The 25,276-nt window shown below is 43.9% G+C and overlaps 1 protein-coding gene across 5 annotated transcripts in view; it reads right to left on the bottom strand.

Moving 5' to 3' along the window:
* The window catches only part of dgkza (diacylglycerol kinase, zeta a), a 567,459-nt gene that overhangs the window by 166,096 nt on the left and 376,087 nt on the right, over positions 1–25,276 (bottom strand). For all 5 annotated transcript variants that reach the window (XM_078415104.1, XM_078415105.1, XM_078415101.1 and 2 more), the window contains 11 exons: positions 25,066–25,161; positions 22,268–22,350; positions 19,481–19,541; positions 15,918–16,031; positions 14,400–14,540; positions 12,527–12,605; positions 11,523–11,578; positions 10,661–10,723; positions 7,222–7,295; positions 4,416–4,527; positions 3,535–3,734 (listed from right to left, as the gene is read on the bottom strand). In XM_078415104.1, coding sequence (XP_078271230.1) covers positions 3,535–3,734; positions 4,416–4,527; positions 7,222–7,295; positions 10,661–10,723; positions 11,523–11,578; positions 12,527–12,605; positions 14,400–14,540; positions 15,918–16,031; positions 19,481–19,541; positions 22,268–22,350; positions 25,066–25,161 — 1,079 coding nt within the window. The remainder of the gene's footprint in view (positions 1–3,534; positions 3,735–4,415; positions 4,528–7,221; positions 7,296–10,660; positions 10,724–11,522; positions 11,579–12,526; positions 12,606–14,399; positions 14,541–15,917; positions 16,032–19,480; positions 19,542–22,267; positions 22,351–25,065; positions 25,162–25,276) is intronic.

Below are 25,276 nucleotides of genomic sequence, written 5' to 3'. Positions count from 1 at the left end.
GCACTTCTATGTACCTCCCTCTCCCCTGACATCAGTCTGAAGAAGGGTCTCCACCCGAAACATCACCCATTCCTTCTCTCCAGAGATTTTGCCTGACCCGCTGAGTTACTCCAGCATTTTGTGTCTATCTTTGATTTAAACCAGCATCTGCAGTTTCTTCCTGAACCTGGACGACTGAAGCAGGACAAGCAGCCTCTGTAGGGTGAGAGGAGTTGTTTTTGTCTTGGGGTAGAGACCCTGCATCGGTTCTGAGAGTGGAGGGAAGAGAAAAGCTATAAAGAGGAGTGAGGGATGGGTGAGATGGGGGCCAAATTCCAGCATCTATAGTCTGTGTCTCCTAATTTGTCCGAGGATTTGGTAGAACATTCTCCATTCCCGGCTCTCGTCCAATGGCAGGGTCAGTGGCAGGATGCTTGTCTGTGATTCAAGTTGTCCTCAAGTTGTGAGGGCAAGATTTGAGCATAGAAATCTTGGCCGACATTCCAATTATTGAGGTTTTGATGGGCATTGACATGGAGGCCCAGTCTGTCCTCTTAGATGGATGTGAAAAATGTTATGGTGGTACAACAAAGAGGGAAATTCTCCCTCACAAGTCCTGGCATTATCCACTGTGTGTAAATTGGCTGCTCCATTTCCCACCTTTTCCAGAACAAGGGGCCACAGTTTAAGAATAAGGGGTAGGCCATTTAGAACTGAGATGAGGAAAAACTTTTTCAGTCAGAGAGTTGTGAATCTGTGGAATTCTCTGCCTCAGAAGGCAGTGGAGGCCAACTCTCTGAATGCATTCAAGAGAGAGCTGGATAGAGCTCTTAAGGATAGCAGAGTCAGGGGGTATGGGGAGAAGGCAGGAACGGGGTACTGATTGAGAATGATCAGCCATGATCACATTGAATGGCGGTGCTGGCTCGAAGGGCCGAATGGCCTCCTCCTGCACCTATTGTCTATTGTCTATTGTTACAGCAATGCCTTCAGTCATTGCCTCTTAGTGCTCAGCTTGAGAGCCAATATGAGGTCATCCATTTTGTAAAAGCACATTTTGTTTTTTTATCTTACCAGCCATCTAACTGTCCCCATTTTAATCGGAGGACTGTCCCAACTCATCGCCATTTTACCTAAATCTTTTTGCAGGAAGACCTAAAACAGCCGTTTCCCTTTCTAAACGTTTGCAGTCCCTGCATATCAACTCCCAATGATTTGTGCAGACAGATACTCAGGTCCCTCTGAACACACATCTTTTAATTTAATTTCTCCTGAGATGCTGCCTGACCTGCTGAGTTACTCCAGCATTTTGTGATACCTATTTTAAGGACAATATTACTTTGAAAAGCTCACAGCTATAGACAAAATCAGCATGGTTTGACAAAAAGGAAATTATATTTAACCAAATCATTGGAGTTCTTTGAAGTAAGAGGAATCAGTGGATGTACTATGAGTGACAGCCCCAGACATTGAGTGAATTGCAGCATTAAACAGCATTCATCTCAATCAATCTCTGGCATTTAATAGCCAATCCATTTTACTAATACTTTTTTGATGGTTTACGTTGCACTTAAATCATTTCCTGATGAATTGTCACCTTGAATTTAACCCCATTAAATATTCAGAAATATCAATTATTAACTTCAGCACACAATTGATTCATTCATGCAAAACTCGTCATTAACCTTCACTCTAAAGAACTGACATTTTTTGTCACCAAATTTCATTCACAAGCACAACTTCATTAACAGATGCATGCTTCAGATTGGTTAGGTTGAAAACAAGGAGGTGCAATATGGTCCACCATCCAAAACACTTTCAACTTCCCCCCCCCAATAATCAATAATGTGAGGAATGGTGAGCAAATGTAATGAATATCACTTTATCTCTGACCATCACTACAAATACCCTGGGGAGCAAAGTCAAGCCACGTCCTTTACTGTCAACTCACGTCCATTCACAATGTTACCTGATTAAATCCAGGCTCTTCATGTTGGTTATGAAGTTGTCCATCGTGGCTTAAAAGATATGCCAAAACTAGACACTCTAAATAATCAGTTGTGGATACCAGAATGTTGTTTAAATAGCAAACTCGTTTTACATGGACCTTGTTGCAGAATTTGAGTTACAATTTCATGTTACTTCCTCGACATCTACTTTTTCCTAAAAGCCATTTACTTTTAGGAAGATCCTCACCAACAATAATTCCTTGCAAATATTTTCCATGTACATCTTCCCATTGTTTTCAATTGACTGCAACAACACTTGTGATCACCAGAAAACTAATTGACTGTTATGATTAGCCATGCCCGAAGGATATTAACGACCAGCAGAAATGGGGTACTGATTGTGAATGATCAGCCATGATCACATTGAATGGCGGTGCTGGCACGAAGGGCCGAATGGCCTATTCCTGCACCTATTGTCTATTTAAATGATCGACTGGTTGGTTAGAATACCAGAAGAACTTGTGATTTGCAAGTTTGATCCCAATTCTAAATGAATACTCTCTTAAGTACCACAGCACTCTGATCATACATTACACCTCATGGTGTTCTACAGTAGTATATTGTGCTCATAATTCTACCAGAACCAGTTATCATTAATTGAAACCTACAGTATTCAAGAAACATAATGTTATAGAGGATGAGATTCTTGACGGACATTTATTATAAACCCACTGACTCCCACAGCTATCTAGACCACACTTCCGCCCACCCTGCATCCTATAGAGACCCTATCTCCTACTCCCAATTCCTCCGTCTACACCGCATCTGCGCCCAAGATGAGGTGTTCCACACCAAGACATCTCAGATGTCCTCATTCTCTAGAGAATGGGAGTTCCCCTCTTCCATCATAGAAGAAGCCCTCTCGAAGCTCATTCCGCCTAAACCTTCCTGATCTCCTGGTTGCTGAACACTTTAACTCCCCCTCCCATTCCCACACTGAGCTTTCTGTCCTGGGCCTCCTCCATTGTCAGAGTGAGGCCTAGAGCAAATTAGAGGAATAACACCTCACATTTCGCTTGGGCAGCTTACACCCTAGCGGTATGAATATTGACTTCTCTAACTTCAAGTAACCTTTGCCTCCCTCTCCCTCCATCTTTCCCAGTTCTCCGACTAGTCTGCCAGTCCTTGTTTACATTTTATCTGTTTGCTTTGTTGTTACCTTCGCCTAATCCCGTTGTTCCCAATCTCGTTGTACCCCTGTACAATGACAATAAAGATATATTGTATATATTGTATTGTATTGTAGCTAACAATACAATGGTGTATTCTACATTTTCCTTGATCTCCATCCCCTTTGTCTCGTTTTCACACCTTACATTTCCTTATCTCTGTATCTCCCTCTCCCCTGTTTCAGTCTGAAGTGGTCTTGACCCGAAACATCACCCATTCCTTCTCTCCAGAGGTGCTGCCTGTCCCGCTGAGTTACTCCAGCATTTTGTGTCTATCTTCTATGAGGTTCTTAAAATTAGTTGCTCTATTAATGGCTTTACACAGTAATTGCAGTTTTAAGTTCAGCGCAAGTTCTAATTGCTTTGTCAGTACTCACTCGTTGAGTAGTGGAATGGATGTCCTCCTCTTGGTCTTCTGAACCATGTTGGCCTGGTTCCGTAATGAGATCCGAATGATGGATGGTGCAAGCTTGCAAGGTTCCCCATCCACCTGCATTGGTATTGACTTGTATGTTGTTAGCGTCACTTCGCGGCACTGGTGGAGACGTTCTCCATGTCCACCGACTTGCAGAGCAGCCTTGGATACAACATTGGGAAGAGTCAATTCAACACAAAGGCAAATGAAACCAACAGCATCACGTTTCATTCTTGTTCAACAGAGGCAGCATTCACTTTCAGAGCCTCTGATTGAGACCCACTGTCTTCAAGCTAGGAAGTAGGTTACTGTCCAGTAGAATTGATATACTCAGAAATCAGGAAATTAGAACTAGTAATAACTATAGTCATGTTTAAAGCACCAAATTATTTCCACATGCAACACGTTGTTTTGTTTAGTTTAGTAGATACAGCTTGGAATTAGGCCCATCCAGTCCAGCTGACATCGATCACCTTTCACACCAGTTCTATGTTATCCCACTTTCTCAATTACTCTCGATAAGTTATGGACAATTTATATATATTTTTAACAGGCCAATACAAACGATAAATCCATACGTCTATGGGATGTGGAAGAAAGATGGAGCACACGGAGGAAACCCACACGATCATAGGGAAAATGTTTCCACTCATACAGCACCCGAGGTCAGGACAGGTAGAGATGAGGTGAGATCAATCCTAACCCAACAGAATAACGAGGAAGACCTGAATGGAACAGCCTCTTCCTCTTCTGAGCAGTTCATATTAAGCAGTTCATATCAACAAGGGCTAAAACTCCAATCAGCAGAGACAGAAACAAAGGCCCAAGATAATGGAGACATACCAATGATGCCATGGTGAAGCCAATCACCTCGATGTACCCGTCGTCGTGGCGCTGTGGCTCAAAATCATGGTGTTCACCGGGATTCCCCCACGGCACCGTGCCAGCACAGTACCTGCAGGAAGTTCAAAAAACGCACCTTTTACAAAATGTCACCATTTATGGCATTGCCCTTGGGTTTATCTTCAGTCATGAGCAAGGTGGTGGCACATGCGCAGCAGCTGCGGCTCGCCTGCAGTCCGTTTGTCTTTTATTTTGTTTTTTGTCTTAATTTTAGAGTTTGGATGTGATGTAGTGTTTTTTGTGGTTGTGTGCTATGTGGGGGGGAAACTATTTAAAAATTCTGGACGGAGTCTCTTCCGAACGAAGACGCAACCTTTTTTCTGGGTGGTGTCTCCGTTCCCGCTGCGGCCTACCATCGGCCATGCACCTGGAGCTGGCGGCCTCCAGCTCGGACCACCTGGGGCTCTGGTTCGCAGAGCCCGCAGACCAGACTGTTACTCACCACCTGCAAGCTGGCTGCCTTCGGAGGCTGTGGTGGCGCTGCGAGTGCAGCTGCGACTCGCCTTCGGAGGCTCCGGAGGCTTTGGCCGCGGGCCGCGTGGACGTCGGAAGCTCCCAGGTTCCTGGTTGGGGGCTGACCTCGGGGGCTCCGGCAGCGGCAGTGCCTTCGCCCGCCCTGAATCGCGGGGCTTGGGTCGGCCCGCTGCGGACCTTCACCGTCCAGCGCGGCCTGGAATAGGCCGCGGGATTTCCTCCCCCCGGCGGGGGCTTCAATGTCGGGAGCCGTGACCGCCCCGACGTGGCAATTTCAACAGCCTGACCGTGGGAGAAGACAGCAGGGAAGACGGCAGGGAAGAGAAAGACATTCTGGCCTTCCATCACAGTGAGGAGGTGACTGAAGGAGACTCACTGTGATGGATGCTTTTTGTTTTATGTTGGTTTTGTGATTGTGTGTTTTATTGCTTTTTTTAATTATTGCTTCTTATTGTGGGTAACGGAATTTCATCCAAAGACATGTTTTTGGATGACAATAAAGGCCATTCGATTCTATTCTTCTATTCTAGGTGCCAGCAGAGCCACCAAGAGGCAACAAGGTTTTATCAAGTCTATTCAGCTCCAAAGCTAATCACAGTCTTGGTTCAAACACAGATAATACAGCTTGGGTTCCAGCAGTAAGGAAAAAAAAATCGTTCTTGATACCAAGGAGGCATTTGTTCATGTATTGCTTCAAGGTAAAAATGTACCCAATGGGAACTAAACAGAAACCTCTCCACTGGTTGGTCTTCCTTCAAACAAAGATGGCCATAGTCATTGGAGACTAACCATCTCAGATAGTTATGCCACCCAGCATCACACACTTCCTGCCACCACACCCATGGTGACTATCAAGCATCCAACTAGACTAATCTAAATACCAGCACTTGGTTTGTAGCCTTCTATGAATTTACGGTTCAAGTGCTTGGCTGGATACTTTCTAAATGTTGTGAGAGTCCATCACCACTACTAATCAGGCAGTGCTTTGCAGATGACAACCACTGAATGATAAAAGTCTTCGGACTTGTACATTAAATCCATCTGTTCTTCAATATTCCCTTGGGCCCTATCATTTATTGCTATTTTCTTTTTAATGATAATACGTCCTAGAACTTCACCTAACCCGCCCTGAATTGTTCATTTAAAACACTCTTCTCCTTAATGATTACAGAAAAGAAGTATTCATTTAAACTTTTTTCCCCTGTTTCTATACACAGATATCCCTGGGCCTCCTCCATTGTCAGAGTGAGGCCCAGCGCAAATTAGAGGAACAGCACCTCATTTTATATTTTTATTTATTTCAGATACAGCGCGGAAACAGGCCTTTTCGGCCCACCAAGTCTGCACCGCCCAGCGATCCCCGCACATTAACACTATCCTACACACACTAGGGACAATTTTTTACATTCACCCAGTCAATTAACCTACATACCTGTACGTCTTTGGAGTGTGGGAGGAAACCGAAGATCTCGGAGAAAACCCACGCAGGTCACGGGGAGAACGTACAAACTCCTTAAAGTACAGCACCCGTAGTCAGGATCGAACCTGAGTCTCCGGCGCTGCATTCGCTGTAAAGCAGCAACTCTACCGTTGTGCCACCGTGCCACCATATTTCGCTTGGGTAGTTTGCACCCCAGCGGAACGAACATTGACTTCAGTAACTGCAGATAGTCCCTGCTTTCCTTCTCTTCCTTCCCTTCCCAGTCTTCCTGTCTCCGACTACATTCTATCTTTTTCCCGCCCCCTCCCCTGACATCAGTCTGAAGAAGGGTCTCGACCCAAAAGGTCACCCACTCCTTCTCTCCTGAGATGCTGCCTGACCTGCTGAATTACTCCAGCATTTTGTGTCTCCATGGATATCATGTTGCCTTAACAGACTTGTCAAATATCTTGAGATTTTCCTTAATCTTGTCCGGCAGGACTATTTTGTGCTCTCTCTTTGGCCTAATTTTTTTTAAAATAAAAGTACCCACAAACACTTTCTATTCCGGTTTTCAGTTCTCCCTGCCAAGTCCCTTGGGCTTGCTATCGTGCAAAACCAGCTCTTCCAACAAATGAGGCTTTCAAAAAGATACAGAATATCAAAAATTACTCGAAGGGTACAACTATCCTGGAACAGGCTTGGGTAGCGGCTCAATGCTCAGAATGGGAGAACAGAGAAACAAACTTTTCAAACCGGGGATGAAATAGCTAAGCATCCTCTGATTCGCTAACATTACAGAATGACTGGCCCGGTGACACATTGGCAATTAGGTTCCAAGAGAAACCTTACCTTGGAATGTTCAGGAAGACAATGCACTGTAGTTTTAAGTCTTGAATCTTTGATGTCAGGTCTGTCCCATCACACTGATTAGAACACAGAACAGAGAAAGGCGATGTTTAAAGACCGACAGCATTTTCTGTGCAATGAATCTAGCTGGACCACTACAGATATTTCAGTCAGGAACATTTAATGATCCACATAGAGAAGTCACTAAAGGCAAGCGGTCATGCCAAAAAAAAACCATCATTATTTCCACCAACCCCTTAAACTGCAAGTCATATTTCAATGTTAATTAATGCTTTTACGGGAAATGCTTAAACCACAACCATGAATAAAACATAATCTCACCACAATTTTTTAAAAAAACACCTGTTTTAAAACACTTCAGTACAGCATTTTAATTTCAACCTCGAGCAGCCCCGATCCATCTACACATCCGTCGAAGTATCGGCGTGATGTTCTCCTTCATCAAATACTAACTGCCCCTCCTCTCTTACCTTCAGCTCCATCCCTCCTGCGGCATTTGAACACTGATCTACATGTCCTGGGCCTCCCTCAGCCACCCTTCCACAGAATGACACCAGAGTTGCTTCCCAAGGAAGGATCTGTACCAGGATCTTAGCTTTTCACATTCACAACATATTTTAGGGCCCATTTGTTTGCTCATAATGCTGAGGATTAGAGGTCAACTATTTCTGAGCAAGATTCTTTATGCTAAGCATTTTATGTCATTAGCACTTTTACATTGGGCTGGAGGTGCACAGTATGTTGAGTATGCTCTCGGCTGACTTTGGTGGAATTTTTGTCACTTAGAGAATCAAAGGAGTAGAGGATTGAGCAGAAAAGAGAACGAGGCTCAGGACCAGCCATGAAATCTGCAGGCGACTGGTGTGGCCTTTTGCTCTGATCCTGCTTCCACTTTCCATGCTCATAATACATAGTGGAAAACAGAAGGTTAGAGTCAGAGAGCGTGGAAACATGCCCTTCGGCCCAATTTGCCCACGCCGACCAACATGCCCTATATACACTAGTAGCACCTGCCTAGTTTGGCCCATATCCCTCTAAACCTTACCCCTCTAAAAGGTTGCAGAGAGAATTTGAGAGATTCAATAGCTGATCTTTTTGTTGATAATGATCAGCTGGTAAACTGAACAGACCAATGGCAGATGAAATTTAACCCAGAGGTGATGCATTTTGAAGCAGTGTCTAATGATGGCAAGAGATACATCATGACTCCCCCATCTCCCCTTTTCGCCCCTCCCCATCTCCCCTTTTCACCCCTCCCCCATCTCCTTCCACCCATATCCCTCCATCTGCATTTATATTTCACTTCCCTTCTCTCCTATCTGACAACCTTTTGTCTCCTTTTTCACTTTTAGCCTTTGTCACTTACTCCATCCAATGGCCAATCACACCCCCATCTCACATGAATCCACCGATCATTTTCCAGGCCTTGTCCAACCTCACCTCCCTTTTCCAGCTTTCTTCCCCTACTCCAATCAGGCTGAAGTAGAGCCCCAACCTGAAAAATCACCTGTCCTTTCCTTCCACAGACGCTGCCTGGCCGTCTGATTTCTTCCAGAACTGTGCTTTTCTCAAGATTGCAGCATCTGCAGTTTATTGCGTCTCATCTTTACAATAGACAATAGACAATAGGTGCAGAAGTAGGCCATTCAGCCCTTCGAGCCAGCACCACCATTCAATGTGATCATTGCTGATCATTCACAATCAGTACCCCGTTCCTGCCTTCTCCCATACCCCTTGACTCCGCTATCTTTAAGAGCTCTATCTAGCTCTCTCTCGAAAGCATCCAGAGAATTGGCCTCCACTGCCTTCTGAGGCAGAGAATTCCACAAATTTACAACTCTCTGACTGAAAAGGTTTTTCCTCATCTCCGTTCTAAATGGCCTACCCCTTATTCTTAAACTGTGGCCCCTGGTTCTGGACTCCCCCAACATTGGGAACATGTTTCCTGCCTCTAACGTGCCCAATCCCTTCATAATCTTATATGTTTCAATAAGATCCCCTCTCGTCCTTCTAAATTCCAGCATATACAAGCCTAGACGCTCCAGTCTTTCAACATACGACAGTCCCGCCATTCCGGGAATTAACCTAGTGAACCTACGCTGCATGCCCTCAATAGCAAGAATGTCCTTCCTCAAATTTGGAGACCAAAACTGTGCACAGTACTCCAGGTGTGGTCTCACTAGGGCCCTGTACAACTGCAGAAGGACCTCTTTGCTCCTATACTCAACTCCTCTTGTCATAAAGGCCAACGTGCCATTAGCTTTCTTCACTGCCTGCTGTACCTGCATGCTAACTTTAAGTGACTGATGAACAACGACACCCAGATCTCTTTGTACTTCCCCTTTTCCTAATTTGACACCATTCAGATAATAATCTGCCTTCCTGTTCTTACCACCAAAGTGGATAACCTCACATTTATCCACATTAAACTGCATCTGCCATGCATCTGCCCACTCACACAACCTGTCCAAGTCATCCTACATCCTCAAAGCATCCTCCTCACAGTTCATGCTGCCACCCAGCTTTGTGTCATCTGCAAATTTGGTAATGTTACTTTTAATCCCTTCATCTAAGTCATTAATGCGCACAATAGCAATAAGTTTAGTTACTGCAGGCTAAAAAATACTGAACGCTGTATGTTACAGGGTTTAGTGGAGTATTGTTGCACACATGTCAATAGAAGTGATTGCTTGACAATTTGATTACTGCGGGGAATGGAAACATGGAAATTGGTGTATCGTTCCCCTGTGCCGTTTCAATCAATCACAGCTATTTTTTTTGTGCTTGTTAAGTGGTTCTCTAGTTCCTGATGAAAATCACATTAAAAACAATTCAGCCTGTTTAACGGTAATAATATTCCCTGAAACATCACTCACGTTATATCCAACTTTTGATATGGAAACATATATTATAGCAGGACGAACTGTACTAGCCATTAAATGGCAGAACCGGCTCAAGGGGAAGAATAGCCTACTGCTGTGCATATATTTACAGTTGAGCACCATGGGAGGCTATCTGGCCACGACATGCATGGATCCTCACAGTTTGCTGGGAATGTGACATGGATCCTCATATTATTGGCGATATGACAAGATTCTTGCAGATCAGAGACATGAGACAGGTCGAAGAAGATCACTCGGGACGGGCAGAGATCCTTGCAGGCTACTGGGATAATATACGTACTCAGAGTCAGGGGTGCAATGCTGCCGGAGCTCACCGGAGTGCCGCCCCGACACCTGTGTTAAAATAAAAGCCAAAATAAACAGCGGTGAATTTTAACTGGCGGGGAATTTAACAGCGGCCGCTCTGGCACCAGTGACAGCTCCGGCACCTAAAACATTAGCACTGCAACACTGCTCAGAGTATGTGTTAGAACATCAGTCATAGTCTTGTGTTTTCCAATGGAAATCTATGCACTTACCACCACTTTGATGTGCTTGGCTAAATCTTTAGAACTTCCCGTTAAGAAATCCGAAACTGCTGTCTAGATAACAGGAGAGAGGGTGACACAGTTATATCGGTGAACAACACTGCAAGAGAAAATAGCAGGTAACGTTTCAATTACATAATGAAGAGTAAAGTTTTCCAGAGCTTATTAACTTTTAAAAGGAATTTTCTCTTCCCTCAGGCTAATACTGGGCAAACAGCTCACTCCCAGGTCCAAATTAACACAAGACACAAAGCACTGGAGTAACTCAGCTGGTCAGGCAGCATCTCCAAGGAACATGGATAGGCGATGTTTCAGGTTGGGACTCTTCTTCGGACTCGCTGAGTTACTCAAGCACTTTGTGTCTTTTTTGTGTCAATCAGCATCTGTAGTTCCTGCGTTGGCACCAGAAGAACACAATCTCAGTTGCCAAGAGATTAATTAAAGTGGTCCAGAATGGCACAACGTCTCTACTGGCCCCTACCTATAGCCCTGCTCTTCAGAGACCCTATGCCAATTCTCTGGACCTGATGTCTCAAACATTCTGGGCACATTTCAATGCCATTGAACACATATACACACTTAACAGAGAGGCCATAATTGTGCATTGAATCTCCCACAAATTATTTGCTATTAACTCAACGCAACCTCATCCCTTCCCATTTTTCATGCTTCTATCCACCTTTGCTGTTCTTCTCCAAAAACAAATGTTTCTTTGGACTCAAATGCTGCTTCTGCCAGTGCTGATTGTCTCCTGAGCAGCGTTACCGAGAGGAGCCACAATGAAAAGCACAGGGAAATATTTGGTTAACACTGCAAATTCAACAGATAGTGACCTAAATTTCATGCCACTTACCCCAGCATAGAACACTTTATTCCAAAATCGACTGCTAAATTTCTCTGGTTTAGCCTCTGAAACAGGAATGTAAGCGTTAGAGACAGCTAACAATAATAATGAAATACATATCACTCAACCTGTCACTCCGCATTGAGCACGTCCATCGCTCCCCATTTACTACTATCAATCAGTAAATCTGCCTAAAAATAAATATTGCCCTCTTTAAAAACACAAGCCAGAACTGATTTTGCAATGAAACTGAGGCTGTCTAAATCTTTTATTTTAAGCTGACATCTAGTCATACCCTCCATTGCAAGAAATCCTGTGTTTAATCCATAAAATCACTACAGCCTGGTTTAACAAATGAAAATTAACACGATAAACTTGACATTAAATAAGCAACATGTTATCTTGCATGAGTGCCTGTGTATGTGAGTCAACAAGTGTGTATGTGAGGGAACGAGTGTGAGTGTGAGTGAGTGACTATGTGAGTGTGAGTGTGAGTGAGAGTGTGAGTGAGTGAGCAGAAACACTGGTCATTTACGAACTAAAATACGTAAGTCAACAACAACAAGCAGCCATGGCCAGCCACTCATTGTGCTTGAGAAAGCATCATGTCATCTCAAACCTGTGCGATAATAGCAGATTCCCACTGCTGCGGGGGAAGACGGGGAAGGAAGTGCAAGACAGCTGTGGTCAGAAGGAAGAGTCAATGGGTGGCAATGGAGATTCCAAATACTGTAAGTGCAGTTATTTGTTACTGATCAACTGTTAACTGCTGATGGGCGTGGGTTTCACATAAAAACCCTCTGACTCAGATGGACTGCTGTGGACATGTGCCAAGCTTCGATGGCACACAAAATGAAAGTCAGAACACCAACATGTAACGGAACCTCCTTTTCAATGCGGCAGGAAGTGATTCTCTGAGAGATTGAGCATCGCTTGGAGCAAGGAACTATTCTGGGAATAAATGAAAATCCACTTCTGGGTTTTTCCAAAGAACGCTTCTCACATCAACATACCTCTGGACTCGTGAAACTCGAGAGTTACGTGGGCGTCAAAGCCAAGGCTGAAGTAGTTGTTGAAGACATCAAGTGGTAGCTGTGAAGAAAGAGGCAAATAGATCTTCGTGAAAAGACTGCAGGGCAATAACAGACAGTGAAAATAACCGGCGGGAGGGGGTGGGGGAATTATGACAGCACTGATGGCTCGTATATAAATGTTGCACGGTCCAGTGATCGGTAAAATGAAAGGCCCACTGGAAGAGTTTTCTAAGCACAGGATGCCATGGTCACTGGCTCTCCAATGCTCCAGTCTGTAACCTGCTCCTTCACCTGATGGCTCGTCCCAGAGCAGAAAACAAGCCACAGAACAAACCTGCACATGCAGAGAGCTCCCTATCCCCAATAACACTCTCCATTTTAGAGGACTGTGTGCAGTTCCCGCCTCCATCATAGGAAACAATGTAGGACTCTGAAAATATATTAAGTAATATAACATACAAGTAATGTTGACAATAATGAAGGGTTATAACGATTAGAAAAGGCTGAACAGGATGGCTCTTTTCTCAATAAAAAAATAGCTCAGAGGAACCCTGTTTAAAGTCTTTAAAATAACAAAGAGTTCTGCAGAGGTGCGATTGTTAGCCATTAACCAGTACTCGGTGAGAAGGGCTCATCAAAGTAGTGTAGGGGGAAATGGGTGATGACAACTCCCCTGGGTAGAGAAGGACATTTAGGGCTGAGATGAGGCAAAAATGTTTTCACCAAAGAGTTGTGGACCTGTGGAATGAATTCTCTTTCACATGAAGTAGTTGGGACCAAGCCATGACATTTATTCAAAGAAGGGGTAAACATAGTTCCAAAGCGTAAGGAGATCATGGAAACAGGGAGAAAGGGGGAACCGAGCGCTGAATTTGGATGATCGCAAAAACCGTTGCAGCGGAGAAAGTGGAAATGGCCTGCTTTGGTTTTCTATATTTCTAGCAACTCCCACCCTGATTCCAACACTCCCACCGATCTCTAGTCCACCCAACATGAAATCTCCCCAGTGATTTGGTTACTGGTTCCTGATGTGATCGCCAGATGCTGCCCCTGATCCAGTCCTCTCCGGCTCCCACTGACCTGGGGAGCTTCATAGCCCTCCTCCCTCATCCCATGCCATGGCACGTCTACTTGGCTAGACGGCAACCAACCCCCTCCTCCCCCTACACCCTCCAGCCCCCACCCAGATCCGCGTCGGTTTTGATAAGTCTGTAATGTCCAGTCACTTACTTAGAAGTTTTTGTGCATATTATTTAAGAGTTTTCTTCTACCATTACCATGGGGTGCAGTTACATTCTATTTGGCTCAGCTTGCGAAAGATGATTTATCAACCCTTCTTTCTACAGAGCAGACATGGGACCAGCTGATCAGTCTATTACCTGTGCTCCTCGGTCATTTTAGATTTAGATTTAGAGATACAGAACGGAAACAGGCCCTTCGGCCCACCGAGTCCGTGCCGCCCAGCGATCCCCGCACATTAACACTATCTTACACACACTAGAGACAATTTTTACATTTACCCAGTCAATTAACCTACAAACCTGTACGTCTTTGGTCAGATGGAACCAGTGGGTTTCCTCTGCTCAGACGCAATACTTGTCGTGAATACAGATCCCCAGTGCAAAATTGGTTACCAGGGTCTATTGTTTGCAACTCCACTGCCCTTCTCAAAAGGAACAACAAAGGGGTAAAGGGTTTTAGTGTGGCAAATGGTTAACAGTGTGAGGTGTTGGCTGGCTGGAGCTCACTCACTCACTGAGCATTGTCAGGGTGCTATCACCGGAGCGCATGTGGAATGCCTCACTCCTGTGGTGGTGCGGCACACTCGAGGGCCGACTCCAATCATACTGACCCTTTCAGCTGCTGTTTCATCTCGCTCATCTGGGACTGCGTCGGCGTTACTTTCCACAAACAGATTCCATCGGTCCAGCTGCACGATGTTCCCATCTTCCACATGGGACAGGATCTTGGAAACTGGCTCATCTGTATATCCCTGAACCCATAACAGAAGCAGATTAGGAGGTGTAAAGAAACACTCATCCGTGTAACCTTTGATCCAAGACAGAAATAGATTTTGGTATTAATAAATTCCTCCTGCCCTCTAAACTGCAACCCAGGATCTAAACAGGAGAACTTAATTATATATATATTTTTTTTTTTTCTCTCCAGTTGCCAAGGGATTTTTTTTTCTCGAAATATAACTCAAAACGAAGAGCTCAATACCAGGTGGTCCTCAGAGCAAAGGGTAGGGTGATATCGTTGTTCGTGGATTAGTTTCCAGAACTGCTGACCTGGAAACGTGTGCATGAAACCCACCCTGACAGCTGGAGTGTACATTCATGCAATTGTCTAATCTGGAATCAAAAGTAAATATTCGCCATCATGAATCCCTCACATCCATCCGACTGTATTGACTAATGGTCTTTTGGTATGAAAACCTGATCTCTTCATCTACCCTGACCCATGAGACCCATACTGCAGCAGTGTGGTTGACTTCCAATTACTCTCTGAAGTGGCTTGGCAGGCTGCCCAGTTGAGGGGAACGTTAGTGGTTGGGAATGAACACTAATTGGTCAGTGGCACCAAATCCTGTGACAGAATCAAGTGTTAAGTTTAACAAATTGGTCTGGATTCACTTTACCCTGTCATCGTCGAGATATTTGACTGAAATCCACCTTGGTCAAAAGCATAAAATGTAATGATATAGCTTTGGGCGTCTGTTAAAAATCCTGGTTAGCCCTGACATTGTATAATATCCTGCTGTAGTAACCTTCATGAAACAGTACATCAGAGACTGCAAGATGGTCAGCCAGTGCCACTCTGCTGGGAATCTCCACCCCATGGTTCATTCACCATCTTATCCAAGAAAACCATTCAGAAATCAATTATTTTCTTCCTTTCTTCATCAGCTCCATAATCTGTGCACAACGCAAATAGCAGGAATGACCTGAGCGACAGAACCCCTTTGCTATCCCACCTGGTGATATTCTCGTGTGCATCCTCCTCGCCAAGGTACAATACTCAGGTAGCTGGTGGTGTGGCAATATTGGACACTGACTAGGATTTTGCACATAACATTTGACAAAAGCTTTGGAGCTGCTGGTAACTGATTGCAGGTTATATACCTTTGGAGGTGAATGGGTGCAAAAACAAATGAATTCCAGATATCAAGCAGCTCCACCATATCCTGAATGGCAACTAAATGTTGATAATGTACAAAAGCAAGTGACTTTATCCAATTAAAAACAAAAAAAAACTGAGGCCACGACTGGAAGAAAGAAGGAAATTCCTAAGCAGCAATCAGATGTCTTTCCGAATTTGGTTAACTAAAATAGTCTTTCAACCTCCGTGCTACTTTAATCTCACTTACCCCGCCCCAATTTAGGGTCCGTGCCAGGTCATTTCCTGTTCCCAGGGGAAGTACAGCTACAGGAGGCGGAGGGTTCAGCTGTAATTGATCCAAAATGGACAGAATCCATCCCACCTGGAAGAAAAAGGAATTCAGATTAAACAAAGCATTCATCAGGCTAGCTGCATAGTGCATCTCAACCTAACTTGCAGAATCAAATCAAATGGATTATTTTAACCTGCACCAATAAAGGATGACATAGTAATCTCTATTTATTTAGTCAATATTTGCTCCTTTTAAAATAGATTGGAAGTAATCCATGACAATGTTGATTCAGGAAGTTCCCAGGTTACTTAAGGGTTCTGTTCAAGATGTGTCCAATCTCTCAACACTCTCCACAAGTCAGAAACGTCCATTTTCTACAGTTATCAACAGCAGTCTCAATACATTATCCCTTGTTATCAATTATCAATACATTATCCCTTGTTCCTCCTTGTATTTTTAGATTAGTTTAACTTGTCATCAAGAAGAGCCTGTTCCTAAGCTGTATTGTTCTGTGTTATAAGGACATTATTATCCATTGCCGCCACATCACAAAACAGCTCTCCTATAATATCCTTGATTAATGATGCTACCTCACCAACTTTCCCTTTGGCCTACTCTGTTGGAACATCATATAGTCTGGAATATAGTCCTGGTCTCTCTCCAACCACATCATAATAGCCATTAGATCATGGTCAACTGTGGCCATCAGTGGTGTCAATTCATCGATCATATTACCAATAGTTTATTTTAGTTTATTTATTGTCACATGTACTGAGGTATAGTGCAAAGCTTGTATTGCATGCTAACCAGAGAGTGGAAAGACAATACATGATTACAATCGAGTCATCCCAGTGTACACATACGTGATAAAGGGAATAACGTGAATAACGTTCAGTGCGAGATAAAGTCCAGTAAAGCCTGATCAAAGATGTTCCGAGGGGCTCCAATGACGTAGATAGTAGATCAGGACTGCTCTCTAGTTGTTGGCAGGATGGTTCAGTTGCCTGATAACAGTTGGGAAGGAACTGTCCCTGAATCTGGACATGTGCGTTTTCACACTTCTGTACCTCTTGCCTGATGGGAGAGGGGAGAAGAGGGAGTGGCCGGAGTGCGACTATTGCATGAATTCAAATAAAGACCGTTGATCTTTGATTTTTAAAATGTTTTACTAACTCTCGATTTGCCCTGCATTGTAGACTTTTCTTTACATTTTCTGCCCCAGCCTGTTACCCTTTGCATTTCAGTACTCCCCTCACTTTTCTGTGCCTCTGCTCTCTCTATTTATTTTAATTTATTAAATGTCCTTGTTCATGGAGCCCTCCTTACTTTACAAATGAAGTGAAACTATAGTTACGAAAACAATACAAAAATAAATCACCACTACCGACCTTGTACTGTGCGATAATTTGTTTGGTTAGCACCTCTCTGATCTCAAAAATATTGTTGCTTACAACCCCAGCTCCGAGCTCCATTAAATGATGCAATTCCAGAATTGCTATTCCCATGACACGCTGTGAACACCAGGCTTCCCATCAACAACCACCCCCTCGTTTCCGCCTCCACATTCAAACCCTTTGTCCTATCAACTTATGTTTTCTGAACAGTCAAGTGAGATTACCAATGGGTAGAAAGTAATGTTAAAGACAATTGAAAATGCAGAGTGCTACAACAACTAAAAATCACACACCTGACCACAACAGAACAGCAAATGATGGGATAAGACATTTACTCTTTGGAAACCAATGGAGCTCCATTTCAAAACTAAAAACAGACCTTACATTTTCCAGGACTTCTCCATGGATACACTGTATTTCAAGGATGAAAATTAAGGCAACAACAGCAGATTGTGAAGGATGACGCTTTGCTGCATATCAAGCAAATAGAAATCCTCGAAGTGTAGCTTGTTTTCAAAACTTGATGAAAATGGCATCATTTATGTCAGAACATCAAGCAGCCAACAAAGCAAACTGATATCCAGCCCTCAGAAGGCAAATAGGAGAGCCCGTCCCCCCCCCCCCCCTTTGTAACCCACCCCATCTCACAGCAATTCCAAACAACATCAGCACCGTCCCACAATACGGCATAACGCAGACAATTACACCTATTTTCAGATGCCTTAGTTTGCACTCGGAGCTCAGTGTAGGGATTGATTTATGGAATGTTGGAGAAACACAAGAGGTGGTTGAGTCAGGTAACTTTAGCGAGCATTAGTCATAGAGTCAAACAGCACGAAACAGGCCCATCAGCCAAACTCATACATGATGATCAAGATGCTAACATCGTGGAGTTGGCGGCCTCTGCTGGAGACCGACTTCAGGAGCTCCAACCGCGGGAGCCTGCGGACTTTAACATCGCGGAGCTGGCGATTCCTTTGTCAGTGATCGACCTCTGAGCTCCAACTGCGGGAGCCTGCAGACTTCAACATCGTGGAGCACGCGGTCTCCGGTTAGAGTCCGACTTCAGGAGCTCCAAGCCACGGGAGCTTCGACCGCCCTGACGCGGGGGCTTTGACGGCCGGCTGTGGGAGCTTCGATCACCCCGACGGATGGTTCGACTGCCCCGACCACAAGAGAAAATGAGGGAAGAAGTTTAGACTTTATTGCCTTCCATCACAGTGAGGAGTGTGGGGAATCCATTGTGGTGGATGTTTATGTTAACTTTTATGTCGTTGTGCGTCTTGTTGCTTTTTTTTTAGTACGGCTGTATGGTAGTACGAATATCACTGTACCTTAATTGGTACACATGATAATAAAAGATCTTTGAAACCTTTGAAACCAGGGAAAAAGACATTCAGCCGATCTATTCTTCTCTTGATTTTATACATCTCTATATGATCACCCATCAGCCTCCTGTGCACAGAGGAATAAATGATCAAGTCCCGGCACCTAGCCATTGGTGGACATGGTGAAGAAGAGGACTGTTGGAGGAACAGAAAGGGAATAAGGAGGATAAAGAGTTTGCCCGTATTGTGGAGGTGAGATTGGGTGGCAATTATAATGCGAAGGATATGAGACTGTAAGATTAGCTCAAGATTGATGGGAACACAAGGATATGGGAAGCTTGACAAAATGTGCAGGAAGGAACTGCAGATGCTGGTTTACACTGAAGATAGGCACAAAATGCTGGAGTAACTCAACGGGTCAGGCAGCATCTCTGGAGGAAACGAATAGGTGATGAGTCCGATGAAGAGCCTCGACTAGAAACGTTACCCATTCCTTCTCTCCAGAGATGCTATGCTGCCTGACCCGCTGAGTTACTCCAGCACTTTGTGTCTATCTACAGGAAGCTTGAGTTGGCCTGAGAAAGGGAAGGCGATGGAATCCGTGAAAGGGGAATGGATTCAGCGGTAGAAATTATAAATTACTTCTGTCTTTCCAAAGATTAAGCAGAGTAAACACATACAAAACAAAAGACATTGACACAGCCAAAACATTCACTTAATGATCCTAGAAACAAGATGATACCTTGTGAATTGAATCACAAGAGACTAATTCACGCACTAAAGAAAGCAAGAGAGGATATTCAACATTTACACTTACAGTGCCGTCACCACCACAGGCCAAAATTCGTAAATTCTGCACCTTTCGGTATAGTTCTAACCTGCAAAGAACAAAGCAAGACGTTTAAAACAAAATCTAACATAAACTTTGAAGAAAGTAATAACCTATTGGGCATCAGAATAGTGGTTACAGATTCCCCACTTAGGGGGTTTAGATGCTATAAACACAGTGAGAAATCTCTGAAGATTGTTGGCTGACCTCTAAAAACTGTAGCTGGAGCGCCATCTAAAGGAGCTCATGACAAACACCGTGAGAAAACTTCTCAATTCTGCTCCAACTCTACTACTTGTATTCTAGACATAGAACATCGCACAGAACAGGGCATGAACTGGCCCTTTAGGCCACAGTGTCCATGCAAAACATAACGTCAAGTTAAATTAATCTCCTCTGCCTATACCTCGTCCCTATCCCTCCATCTCCATGTGCCTATTTAAAAGCCTCGTATCTACCTCGACCGCCACCCCTGGCAACATGTTCCATACGCACACCATTCTCTGTGTAAAAAAAAAGTCTCCTTTAAACTTTGCCCCTCTCACCTTGAAACTATGATTTGACATTTTCATTCATCCTGGGAAAAAGGGTTCTGACTGTTCTCCGTATCTGTGTCTCTCATACTTTTATATACTTCTATCAGGTCTACCCTCAGCCTCCAATGCTCTGGAGATAACAATCCAAGTTTGTCACCTCTAGAGTTTGTCACCTCCAAACCTCACCTTTAGAGTTAACCTCCAGTCCAAGCAACATCCTGGTAAACCCCTTCTGAAATCTCACCAAAGCCTGCACATTTTTCTTGTAATGGGATGACCAGAACTGCACACAGTACTCCAGTTGGGGCCAAATAAAAAAATAAATAAAGCTGCAACACTTCTTCTGGACTCTTATACTTAATGTCCCAACATGAAAACAAACATACCATGAGCCTTCTTTACCTCTCCATCCACTTGTGCGGTAACTACTTGTGAATGAGTCAGGTTGCACTCAATTTAATCTTACCTAGTAATTTTTAAAAAAACGTGCCTGATCCCTTTACTCCACCTTTAAACATTTGTGACTGGATTAGTGTAATATCATGATACTGTGCAGAAATTAAGAATTTCTTTATTTAAAGAAATAAAGGATAAAAAAATCTTCACCCTAACGCTTCCAATCAAGCCATGAATAAATGTGAATAGTTGGTCAAAGTAAAGAACAACCAATGAATAAGACAACAAGCTGAGAAATGTCTGTTCAAGTGATTTGAACCTCTGTTAACCAACAGAGTGTCTGTAACAGGCACTCCCAAGTCAGGTGAAAGAACGATCCAAAGTCATCCTCCACTGTAATTGCTTCAACAACGTAGTGTAACCTTATCTACAGAATGCCATCAATTACCATGCTGGTTTGACATTTCACTGCCTCAAAATAATCATTTTTGCCATTCACCTGAACAGATCAATCAGTTCAGTGACAATATGTGTCAAACTGGGGTTCTTCCATCCGATTCAATAACACATCTTCTCACAATCAAACTGGTTCTGTGCAGACTACCCCAACTCATCCCACATGCACCCACACACAATAGAGTTTTTAGTAGATTTAAACAACACCCAGTTCTCAGAGGTAAATCACTTGTGCTCAAACAAGTATTACCTATTTTGAATCAAAGTTGAATTGAAGACATTTGTTGGAAGGAACTGCAGATGTTGGTTTACACCGAAGATAGACACATAATGCTGGAAGGTTAGAAGGGTCTTGACCAAAAAACGTCTCCCATTCCTTCTATCCAGAGATGCTGCCTGTCCCGCTGAGCTACTCCAGCATTTTGTGTCTATCTTCTGAACTGGAGACAATTCTCCCTTAGTTTCAGCAATCAGGTCAGCAAACAGGATCTCGCATCCCCATTGACTTCCAGAATCTGATCATTGTACTGTTCTCGGGTGACCTTCGCCCAATTTATTACACTTGTACGCAAACGATGCCCCAGTGCCTGGGAGTACCAACACCCTCGTCAATGAGCGATGGCCCACAAACTGGTGTTGCCCCCGCCCCCTTCTCCAACTGAAGCTGACCACACATGACCTGGCATGAAGATTTTGACTGGCAACCTCTAACAGACAGCAAAGAAAGGCATTGGAGGGAGGGTGATCGCACCATGCTCACTTTTTCTATGGATCTGAATGCCAAACACCTTGGGCATCGATGTGGTCTGATACAAACTACTTTAACACAACACGGTGGCGCAGCGGTAGAGTTGCTGCCTTACAGCGAATGCAGCGCCGGAGACTCAGGTTCGATCATGACTACGGGTGCTGTACTGTACGGAGTTTGTACGTTCTCCCCGTGACCTGCGTGGGTTTTCTCCGAGATCTTCGGTTTCCTCCCACACTCCAAAGACGTACAGGTTTGTAGGTTAATTGGCTGGGCAAATGTAAAAATTGTCCCTAGTGGGTGTAGGATAGTGTTAATGTGCGGGGATCGCTGGGCGGCGCGGACCCGGTGGGCCGAAGGGCCTGTTTCTGCGCTGTATCTCTAAATCTAAACACTGAGGGAGAGAATCCCTTTGAAAGCCTCTGGACAAACTTTTACCAAAAAACCCAACAAAGCTTTTTTCCCCCATTTAAAATGATCCTCCTGCCACAGCCAATGTGCTGTTGGTTTCATAACTCATCCCCATTTGGTCTTACTTCGTTGATAAGTAAAATAATGTCACCTTCTCCATCCTCCCCCACACATACTCCTATTTGTTCCAATGACACCTTGACACCTGGGTGTTTGCTCTGTACTTACGCATCCTTAGGACTTCCATGGCACATATCAAACACCTGTCTTGGATTCAGATACCACATGAATGACTGGATAATCTTCGCCCCCTGCAAAGGAATGGATTAAATATTAATCAACATTACCTGCATGATTGTACAGCTTCAATCAATAAAATCACAGTCTCCTAATAAATTGGAGTTAATGTACATACAAATTTGCTTTACAAACTTAAATCTGTTAAACTGTTGGGGCTGAAGGCAGATAAATCCCCAGGGCCTGATGGTCTGCACCCCAGAGTACACAAGGAGGTGGCCCTAGATATCGTGGATGCATTGGTGATCATTTTCCGATGTTCTAAAGACTGTGGGTCGGTTCCTGTGGACTGGAGGGTAGCTAATGTAACCCCACTTTTTTTTTAAAAAGGGAGAGAGAAAACGTGGAATTATAGACCATTTAGCCTTACATCGGTGGTGGGGAAGATATTTGAGTCGATTATTAAAGATGTAATAGCAGCACATTTGGAAAGCAGTGACAGGATCGGTCAAAATCAGCATGGATTTATGAAGGGGAGGGAAATCATGCTTGACTAATCTTCTGGAGTTTTTTTGAGGATGTAACAAGTAGAATGAATAAGGGAGAGCCAGTTGATGTGGTGTATCTGGACTTTCAAAAAGCCTTCGACAAGGTCCCACACAAGAGATTAGTGTGCAAAATTAGAGCACATGGTATCATGGGTAGGGTATTGACATGGATAGAGAACTGGTTGACAGACAGGAAGCAAAGGGTAGGAATTAACAGGTCCTTTTCAGAATCACAGGCAGTGACTAGTGCACTGCCGCAAGGCTCGGTGCTGGGACCCCAGTTATTTACAATATATGTTAATGATTTAGACAAGGGAATTAAATGTAACATCTCTAAATTTGCAGATGACACAAAGCTGGGTGGCAGTGACTTGGATAGGTTGGGTGAGTGGGCAGATGCATGGCAGATGCAGTATAATGTGGATAAATGTGAGGTTATCCACTTTGGTGGCAAGAACAGGAAGACAGATTATAATCTGAAAGGTGTCAGATTAGGAAAAGGGGAGGTGTGATGAGACCTGAGTGTGCTTGTACATCAGTCACTGAAAGTAAGCATGCAGGTACAGCAGGCAATGAAGAAAGCTAATGGCATGCTGGCCTTCATTGCGAGAGGATTTGAGTTTAGGAACAAGGAGATCCTACTGCAGTTGTACAGGGCCCCGGTGAGACTGCATCTGGAATATTGCGTGCAGTTTTGGTCTCCTAATTTGAGGAAGGACATTAATGCTATTGAGGGAGTGCAGCATAGCTTCACCAGGTTAATTCCTGGGATGGCGGGACTGACATATGATGAAAGAATAGATCGACTTGGTTGCATTCACTGGAATTTAGAAGGATGAGAAGGGATCTTATAGAAACACATAAAATTCTTAAAGGATTGGACAGACTAGGTGCAGGAAAAATGTTCCCGATGTTGGGGGAGTCCAGAACCAGGGGTCACAGTTTAAGAATAAGGGGTAGGCTATTTAGAACTGAGATGAGGGAAAACCTTTTCACCCAGAGAGTTGTGAAACTGTTGAAACTTTCTGCCACAGAAGGCAGTGGAGGTCAATTCACTGGATCTTTTCAAGAGAGGATAGATTTAGCTCTTAGGGCTAACAGAATCAAGGGAGATGGGGAAAAAGCAGAACGAGGTACTGATTTTGGATGATCAGCCATGATCATATTGAATGGCGGTGCTGGCTCAAAGGGCCGAATGGCCTACTCCTGCACCTATTTTCTATGTTTCTATATTTCTAAAATCTGTTTTATGTCATGCTACGTCAAATACCATAAATGGGATCTACTGTTACTGGAATGCAGTGCTATAGGGGACAACGTGGCTGTCAGACAAGATAATGAAAAGGACCATCTATTGAAATCAAAAAGTGGTCATATGAAGAATGGTAGAACTCTTCTCCTGCCAACATACGATCTCTGATGTATCAGTTAAATGCACACATGATCTTGATGTCATCCATTCTATTTTCCACCTGAGTTTTGCAGTTAAGGCAAAGCTCCAGGAAATTGGGAAAGAACCTAAAATGGTTGCTGTATGAAAATAACTGCAGATGCTGGTACAAATCAAAGGTATTTATTTCACAAAATGCTGGAGTAACTCAGCAGGTCAGGCAGCACCTCAGGAGAGAAGGAGTGGGTGACGTTTCGGGTCGAGACTCTTCTTCAGACTCCTTCATGTGGTTGCTGGAGAGCTACACCCAAACCAACGCAAAAAAAATCACTTTCTCTTTGACGTTCATTTGTACACCAGGCATAATCTCAATTTCGTAAACCTCAAGGTGCTTGGCTCATATGGAATTCTGGTTCAACTAAAACTCCCTGCAAATCTCCACCTCTTGTCCAGTGACCAGTCTGCCCTGAGAACTTGGAGCTGATTGCTGCCAGTTATTCAGCTGCCGGAAGCATCATTCGTGTGCACTTCCTGACTTTATAAGCATAACGTTCAATTGTGGCAGCACAGCTAGTACTTTGACAGGTGCCCAAGCTCCTCCTTCCTGTCATCTACCAGTTTTAATGCAGTATCTTCTCAACCCAAATCATATTTACATATGATATCCGAAAGGAAAGACAAATATAAAGAGGGAAAGGTAGAAGCAATCAGGTAATGGCCCCAATGCAGACTTCAATACTACTATGGAGTTACTCAGCACATTGTTGTCTGAGGTTATGCACTGGATTCGCTCCTTTGCTTTTGAGACTAATACTGCACGAACCACTCTGTCAGAGAGAGGAAGCACCCACCTGATTTCCCCCACTCTTGGGATTGACAAACACTAACAACGGCTTCATCAGATTTGATGGGATGGGCTTTATGATAAAGGGTCTCCATCTTCCTTCCTGTTTCCAAAAAGGAAAAGAATCAGTCACAACCCGTGATAGCTACCCAAAGTAGTTATTGCTCTGCATTGTCCGTTCCAGGTACAGACAAGAGCTCAAAAATATGTTTTGATGA

Source organism: Rhinoraja longicauda, chromosome 18 (assembly GCF_053455715.1).
Source record: "Rhinoraja longicauda isolate Sanriku21f chromosome 18, sRhiLon1.1, whole genome shotgun sequence".
NCBI classification, from domain to species: domain Eukaryota; kingdom Metazoa; phylum Chordata; class Chondrichthyes; order Rajiformes; family Arhynchobatidae; genus Rhinoraja; species Rhinoraja longicauda.
The sequence above is the reverse complement of the archived record's forward strand: the minus strand, read 5'-3'. Positions and strand labels throughout refer to the sequence as shown.